The 8,756-nt window shown below is 47.8% G+C and overlaps 1 protein-coding gene across 1 annotated transcript; it reads right to left on the reverse strand.

Moving 5' to 3' along the window:
- Nucleotides 1-275: 275 nt before the first annotated feature.
- Nucleotides 276-4,868, reverse strand: LOC135899176 (uncharacterized). The gene is made up of 2 exons (XM_065428442.1): nt 4,554-4,868; nt 276-749 (listed from the first exon to the last, which is right to left on the reverse strand). Exons 1-2 carry the CDS (start codon nt 4,832-4,834, stop codon nt 323-325), a joined length of 708 nt encoding a protein of 235 aa, XP_065284514.1. The 5' UTR covers nt 4,835-4,868; the 3' UTR covers nt 276-322.
- Between the last annotated feature and the right edge of the window lie 3,888 nt (nt 4,869-8,756).

The following is an 8,756-nucleotide window of genomic DNA, read 5'->3' on the forward strand; positions in this document are numbered from 1 at the left end:
CGGCACTCCATGCTGTCAACGAGTGTAACTTCACTGATGCGAATGCGTCAGTGAAAGGCCGTTTTTGAATAGAAACGCACACAGTTATGAATTGAACAGAATCGTGGACGATGGAAAGCATCTTGCGAATAAAAACTTCCTGCAACAAGCCTCTAAGGAAAAAAAAAAGACGCAAGAGCGTGCGCAGTTCCTGGCATCTAGCAATCGTGCACCGGTCCCTACCTCGGCGCGTGTCGCTTCTGCTCGCTTTTTACCACTTGAGAGAAAATAACAAATTGTCCGAAATCAATATCGTATTTTAATAACGAGCACCACCATGCCTTCAGCCGGGGTGGTCATCCGCCGTTGCCTCGTACGACCACGGTGGGCGCGATCGCGTCGGCGACCCTGCGTCGCCATCCGAGCGACCGGCACTCGTCCACAATCGCTGCGCTGCGGCCGCCCGTTCACTGCGCTCCCCAGATGCGTCGGGTGCCAACGTGGTGGCTGATGACACGGTGGTGTATTCGCGGAAGAGGCACATCGTCGTGGAGAGAGGTCGCCGCTCGCCCTCGGTGGGCAGGGGTAGCCCTAGCCTCCTAGCGCGGTTGTACTCGTGGCACGCCATGAAGCTGCGAAGGAAGCGCTGGTTCACGCGGCTCTCGGGGTGCACCAGCGGCTGCTGCGGCGGCGACTGCTGGTCTCCTGGAGTGTCCGCGGCCCCGGTCAGCGTAGATGACGGGGAGCTCCGCTGTGAGCACCGCTTCCACCTGAGGCATGCGGCGGTAACAACTCAAAGCCGTTCGCTGCTTAACTTTTCGCTTAAGTTTTCGGCAAGCGCTAAGCACGAAATCGGACGCAGCAGTGGTTACCTAGCGCGGGTCCGCAACCTTCCTTTGTCCTCTGATTTCCTCGTATTCGTCACTTAGCAGAAAGCATCTCTTCAAGAAGATTATTTTCGGTCCTACAGGAATCCGTTCCTGAGACCTGTTTCGTCATTTCCCGGTTAAATATGCTAATTTATTATTTCACCGTTTATATTAATAACCCAACTGTACCCCAATAATTTGTCAATTTCTGCTGTTCTCCGTGTCTGTGTAAACTCGTGTACAATGTTTGAAAATGTGTAACGTTAAGCTTGTTCGCTCACTTCCAACGAACTACGATTAAATAATGTATAATACGCGCGTATATTGCGGGTACAGGGCCCCTGTCAGGCGCTGTGCGCCTTTTGCCCCTTCAGCTTTCTGGATATTGTACTCAAGATGAAAAAAGACATTCATTCATTCATTCAAAAAATTTTTATGACGATTTCTCAGGGCCTTTTCGTATAAGCCGTTCTACAGTGTCGATTGTTTCGTGAATGCAGGCTCCGCTTGCCGGGCTGCTGGATTGCACAGCGCTTTTGAGGCCCTCTGCACATATTGTATTTATATTCTTATGGTCTCTTTCCAGTTACTTCAGAAACCATTCGTTGATCCACTGTCGACATAACTTCATCGATACACATTCAGCCAAATGCTTACAAAGTGGGTTTTTAATTTAAAAGTGCACCTTATTAGCTGCCCTGAAAACGTCAAATAAAACGTACTGATCTGTGCATTCTCGAAGAACGTAAATCTAGCTAGAGCACTTACGCATGGCCAACCATTCGCCACGGACATCACACATGTTATCCTGTCAGACTGAAAAGTCTGATGCAAACAGCACGGGTGTTCGAATATTTTGAATAGGAATCGAAAAGGCTGTTCTTCGATTTGAGTTCAACTGAAAAATTTATTATTGTAAGCAGCCGAATATTCGTTCTTTTTGAATATATAATGAATAACATTTACTGGGAGTATCAAAGGAGAGAGAACAATGTAAGCGAGTACTGTTACAAATGCAGGTAAGAGTGGTTGCTGCGCTGGGGCGCCAGCTTCTGAGTGAACACTCACACAAGTTTTATTCTGATCAAAAATTTCCTGTCTTTCTGCAAGGATGGCAGGCTTTTAGCAAGTTTATACAAGAATGTGTTTTGCCAATTTGCTACTTTGGATAATTCACAGTTTTTGAAACTATTAAAGAAAATGTGTGGTGATCAAGTATCGCGCTTCTCCCGTTCAGCGAACACAACACTGGTAATGCATCCGGGGATGTGCTGTTCGCCTGTCACATCGCTGACATTGGCATGGGGCCGCGGATAACTGAAAGCGGTTCCTCTTTTAAATGTTGGTTAGTTGGCGGGACGTCTCGTCTCGAATGACATTACATCAGTGTCCCAAATCATGGATGTATTTTTACGAAAACTACTCTGTGCGGACTCGTTACTTCAGAAGGATAGACTGGTAAATTTTCAGCTTGCTTACAGATAAGAATATATGCGATATTGGATTTGATATGCGGAGGTTGTTTTTTCCCCAGTATTCGTATTGTATTTACGAAAGTATTCTACTATAAAACCCCTAGATGACAGTGATGAGAGAAATGCGAAAATTGCTTATGCTATACGTAAACCGTTGGATCGCATGGATTTTAACATTCCAGAGCAACGCAAGGCGCTAAATAGGCAAAGCCGTGCGTGAAGCACGCAGTAGAACAGGCCACCTCAGGTTTCTAATGTGCCCCTGATGCATTTGCGTATTCTCGTGCACTAAAGGCATTATGTACTGAATGTGAATGCATAATAAGGTGCCGTTTTGCATGTTTATAACAAATTGCTGGTCCTACACGCACAATATCTGACGAAGCCTCACTAGTCCAGGATTTATAGGCAGACGGACTAGCAAGGCGCCAGACACCTGGAAAGAGCGGTCTATATTGTTGGATCCTGAAGATAATATCAGTTTAAGGGCCGATACTTCAATAGCAACATCATGCTTTTTTTACACTGATAGCAGCGGAGATACAGCGCTGCGAACCGTTCCGTCTGGCTGACCGGCACCCGGTTCGTTGCAAATGCCACAAACAGGAAGGCGATTACCCTGCTGCAGCACTGTACGTCGAAGCTATACGGGGAAGATAAATTATGGGGAGTTTGTGGAGTGAATACATAGTAACATAACTGGCACATAAGATCATCGTTTTCGTGCGCATCACACGTACGAATTCACTGACCGACCATCTTAAAATGCGCCGAGTACTTCTGACGATAGTACACACTTCACAAAAACAAAGGCGAGAACGACAAGAACGTCATATACTTGGCTTTGTCTGGTTTCTACTTGCGTTGTTGTCAGTATAGTGTCCAGCATATTACAAGATGAACGGACAGCAATTGTCCCATGTTCTGGATATGCTTGTATGTCAGCAGTTTCCTCACAGCTATAAATAGTAGAGCATATGTATACTGATTTCCCTAGTTGTATAAAGTTCTTCCAATAACTTTTTTTGAAGAGATCTTATTCAAAGAGTTTTCGAACAATCGTTTGCGATAGAAGGCTTCGCCGCTAGTTCAAGTGGATTTCAAGGAGTGGCGGAAATTATCTACACCATTAATCGCTGTTCACCCGTAGCTGATCAGAGTTCACTAGTTACCTTTCAGGTACCTAGTCAATTCAACGATTCCGAAACTCAAGCTCGAATTATATGATTACATTTGCTTAACGGGGCACTAAAGAGAAACAATACGTTAGTTTAGACTAATGAAGCATTGTTTGAGAACCCGGCAGGCAGTCATTTAAAAAAATAGTTAGAATATTCGATGAGAAAATGAAGGTCCTAGCATCAGTATTTGAATTTCGCCCCGAAACCCCAGCACCTGTACGTCAGCGCGACGTCAGAGATTCCAAAGTATGTTTTCGCATTTAGGCCGCGTTGGCTGAGTACAGGTTCCCGAAGCTTGCCATGTTTAATATTTGGTTCTTTAGAACACACTGTAGTCAATCTGTACCGCTATATATAATTAGGAGGCCCTAGAAGATGCCATCAAAATCCAAGACGTCACAGCCCCCAGGTGCGGGAACTCAAGCAGGCGTCGCCACCCTTATTTCGTTCTTACGCTTTTTCTGGCTTACCAAACGTCTTATCGTTGTAAGAGTGGTGTTTTTGGTGCTGTATAACGTTAATTTGCTGGTGCAGAAGAAATCATGTTTCCCTTTAGTGTCCTCTTAACGAAAAGTTCAACACTAGCAGTACTTGCGACACATCAGCCCCACAATTTGCTGGCCAAAGCAGCGACGTTTCATAAGAAGCTGCAATAGAGTAGGTTTTGGAAAATGTATTAACTGGAATGCCAATGTATTTTATAGCCAATTATATGCACCAGTATCTCGAACTTGATGCTAGTTCTAGCTTTCCTACTACTTTCACTGCTGCTCGACTTCATCTCACAATGCATAATAATTCCCCCTGGACACTTTGTTTCGTCATGCAAGTAACTGCCTGCTCTTCAGGTGGCCCACCTAAACTTGCTAATTTGTCTCCCATGCGGCATTTAATAAGAAAATCCGAATTAAAATAAAAGTACGTTTTAAAGCTGCCTCACTTTATTCATGCAGGAATAATGTTGGCAGAGTGAAAACTAATCGCGTTAAATGAGGCATTCTTGCCGCAAGAGGACTTCGCAGAATGCATTGCTGCAAGCCGCGCGTCACCTGTGGCAGCCGTACAGCGCGCCCAGCGCGAGAAGCGTCAGCACCAACGCAGCGGTCGGTGCCGCGGCGAACAGTACAGTGAGCAGGCCGGGAGCATCGCTGCCGCCTCGGGGCGGTGCTGAGCATCGAGCGTCCGGCGTGAGCACGTGAGGCCTCGGACACAGGCACACGGAGTCCACGCAGCGCAACAGGGGGTTGCTGCGGCGGCACTGGCGGGAGTTCACGCAAGACTCGAAAAGAGCGCGGGCGCCGCCGCCAGCCACCTCGGGCGCATCGGCCATCTTGTTCTTGTTGCTCAAAACATCAACGTCTTCTTTGTCTTTCTCGTCGGCGAGATTGAATGTTCCTTCTTCTGTCGATATTTATAGGCTGCGCCAAATGTCCATATCGACCGGTAAAGCAGAAATCGAGGAAATACGGTAAAGGAAACGTGGAGCAAGTCATTAATATTTATGTGGCAACTGATGCATCAGAAGAAGCACAAAAAAAGTATTCTTCAAGGTATAATTTTTAGGGAAATCAGAGACGGACAAAAAAGAAAGCTCGCCGCGGTAGAACATGCTCACTGTTTTTATCATCTTCATCAGCCACCGCGGTGGAATGTGGTCACTGCCTCGGCATTAAATTTGCAAAGTTGCGCAAAAAAAAGAAGAAAGAAACCACACTCCGCAGTTTCGCCGAAAAGACAAGGCATTTACGGCGAATGCAAAGTTCAGCGTAGTACATGAACTATTCGGACGATGTTCTTACTGCACTCGGTTGCGATATGTATAGGGGCCACGCAGCTCACAAGTCAACCACTACTGGGCAAAAGCAACAGCTCCCTGGCAATTACCAAGCGTCTCACTACGCTGGCGCAGGAAGCCTCCATACGCTCGCGGGTGCGCCCTTGGGCATATATAATATGTGTAGCAGGCTCCCTACGCTGCCGCTATGAGGAGCTCTGCCACTATTGTTTCAGGCAGCGCACTTCGATGTTATACGGGATAAGACCAAGGAGAAACTGTCGGCGTTTGTCATCACTCGGTGAAATGTTGGATAACATTAGTTTCACGTTTACTGCTCAAGCCACAGCATCCGCACGGCAGGTCAACGGGAATGCTATTGCGCATATAGTGTTGATAGCCGGGCGAGTTGATGCTGTCGTACAAACTTCGCGATCAGACGTTTTCGAAAAGATCTCTCTTCCCTTTCTTTTCACCTTGCGTATTGTTTTGATACGCAGTTTGTATGTATCCTTATTGTGTTCGTGCGCACAACACTCGTGAAAGAAGAGAAAGGCAGCATGCTGGCCCGGCTCCACCACCGACGAGGTTGAGTGCAGCGTTGACGAAGCATGCATATGGTTTCATCATTTCGTAGCCAAACGCATTCTGCGTACCTGGATGTCCTATAGCCACTGCGAAATTTCGGATACTCCTGTTCGATATACCCTTCGAAGTCGTACGCGACGACTACACATTGTGTTAGCCGGCAAACTGAAAGACTTCTCCAAACCGCCATGTAGAATGCAGCATCAGGCTGCAACAATTGCACATTACAGTGATTTACAAGTACGGACGGGAGCACTCTGATGCCAACCAAGACGAGGACACATTCAGCCATAGGATCCGCAGCTAAGAAGCCTTGCCGAGTACTTGGAAGGCAAAACCGTTTTCCTCCCTAGGGCTTTATGGCAGAGATTCGCTTTGTTCTCCTTGCGAAATCGCTCTCTTGGGAAGAACTTCTCACTAGGATGGGCTAACTAGCCTCTCAATGGAGGACTTGTTGTTGGGCTACTTCATGTTTGCTTAACGACATATATATACATTAAAGCACAATTACAAAGAATAGACACAGACACATGTCACAAGTGCAGACACACGTCAAGCGCCTGTGACGTGTGTGTGTCTCACCTTTCTAATTGCGCCTTCTAACTAAAATGTGCGGTTAGCTTGTCGTTGTGTCATCAGGCCTGCCACCGGACGCCCGAGCTTGGAACCTCGGGTTCTCGCGTAAGCTCGCGAGAATGCAAGAGAAGTATTACTGGCCGCACCTCGCCGCCGACGTCGCCCACGACGTCAAGGCCTGTAGACACTGTAAGCGACGCAACACACCAATAACAAGGACAGCGGCATTGCTGCAGCCTCTTGAGCGTCCTTACGGACGGTTCCATCAGATAGAGATGGACTTATTGCGGCTCTTTCGATCGTCAAGATCAAGGAATAAGCAAGTCATTGAGGCCACCGACTATCTTACACATGTGTCATGCGTTGTGGTCAATTCTGAAACCTTCACGTTTCTTTTTTTCTTCTTCTTGCTAGTCGTGGTAGCGAGTGATTGTTCTTTTTCTTATTTTGCATGAAATGGGCCAATATATGTTCATGTTGCTTCTCTGTAGTTGTCTCTGCTTTGCAAACGATTCAATGTAGCATGCGGTTTACAAGAATTATTCATTGCCGTGCATTTTATTTGCTTTGAAAGTGTTAACATTGTATCAACGTACTGTTTTAACTAATTAAAAAGCGCTGCATTAGCTATTCAGACTCCGGGCACTACAACATGCGATGCAACATGCGGTTTATTTCTGCATTTGGGTGCGAGGCTGGTACCTGAGAAAATGGTGGTAACACTCAAAAATAACATGAAATATAAGGTCAATATGTTCTCGACTGACCAGAGAGGCAAACTTTCAGCCATGGCGTCTTCTGATATATCACTCGCGTGCTCCCGTGAAATCACCGGAATGCTCTGCTTGTTTAGCCATGGAACATGTGAAATCCATGCTTTGCAATGGCTAGACGCAATGAACCCTTACTTATTTCCAAACTCCTATATGGAATGTTTTTCTCAAGCCCATCGTGCTTGTCTGCAAGCTTTAGCGTCGCTGGCTTCTCACGTGGCTGCGTCTGTACGTACCATGCATTTGGGGGCGTGACGCCGGTCCCTCAACCTACCATAAAAATACATGGCATGTAAACGAAGCAAGTGTGTGCATAAGGAACGTTGGTTCACGAACCAACAAATGAAGCCATTAGCGGCCGGGGCGTTATAAATGAAAGCGGCATACTGGCGATGGGCGCCGTTTCGTACGTAAGCCTGTTGATGCTCATATGCGGCAAACACTTGGCGCATAAGGAGACAATGTCGTCCCACACAGTCGTGAAGTCGGACACATGTCCACTATTGTACAATGCGATTTCCTTGCGCACAGTGCCACCGCAGAAGTAACTATCTGGGACGCGCACAAGCGACAAATCGCACGCACACGTTTCAGACATGCCTTCAATGGAGGCAGGTGCCTCCGGCACGAGGCCCGCCTGCGGTTCCAACAGCCGCCGCTACGCGACTTCCAGTGGCGCTCTATTGGCCCCTATTAAAGCCCCTATAGACGCTGCTCAGGGCGGATAAGGGCCGCAAGATCAAATTTGCCGACAAACTCCAGTGCCGCTGCTCCTCCTTGCGGAGGGAGGCGTCACTATGTTTTAGGCCGGCCGCCCCATCAGGCGCTCACGATTCCCGCAATATTTGCGAAGTTGCTCCTCGCGTCACCATCGCTTCGTGATGGCGCGACCATTGGGTAGCTCAGGAGCCAGCTACTGCGACGGGGTGAACTGCCACGACAATGACAAGAACGCCCAAAGGCTGCGGCTACCCGTCTGCTTCTACAGTTTCGCGGGTAAATAAAAGGAACGCAGGTAGCTATGGATAACCGCTGTTACATCAATCACGACGCCGACACTAGCGCTACCTATTTACTTACAAAATGAATGGACAAGCATTTCCGTATGCTAAGCGCATTTCGCGCGTTTGGCGCGTCGTAGGCGTCGTTATGGTCGTAGCGTCATCTCTCGTCGCCACAGCGCACTCCCCGGAAGCTTTTTGCCTCGAAGTTTGAGAACTCTTTCGCCTTTAACCGTACTTTCTACACATAAAAGCTCGGCCACTGTGGCAGGCGGCGTTTTCTTGGACGCGGCCCCACCGCTTGTCGCTCTGCAGCTAGTTGCGCCTAGTTCAACAGAAGCGCGCGCTGCCATTAGGAGGGTTGCTGATTGGACAAGTTGGTGATTCACAATGGCAAATGCAGAGAGCGAAGGTTAACCGTGGACGACACAAGAGACAAGGACCACGCTTGTCCTTGTCACATGTGTCGTCCACGTTTAACCTTCGTGCTCTGCACTTACGATTGTGCCTCAAGGCAGCAGAAACAAGCGCCTGTTTCCT

This window comes from Dermacentor albipictus, chromosome 5 (assembly GCF_038994185.2).
Source record: "Dermacentor albipictus isolate Rhodes 1998 colony chromosome 5, USDA_Dalb.pri_finalv2, whole genome shotgun sequence".
Lineage (NCBI taxonomy): Eukaryota > Metazoa > Arthropoda > Arachnida > Ixodida > Ixodidae > Dermacentor > Dermacentor albipictus.

Coding starts and splice junctions, on each gene's coding strand:
- LOC135899176 (XM_065428442.1), bottom strand. CDS start 4,834: ATGGCCGATGCGCCCGAGGTGGCTGGCGGCGGCGCCCGCGCTCTTTTC. Junction 750..4,553: donor GCGCTGTACGGCTGCCACAG/GTGACGCGCGGC, acceptor CGCATGCCTCAG/GTGGAAGCGGTGCTCACAGC.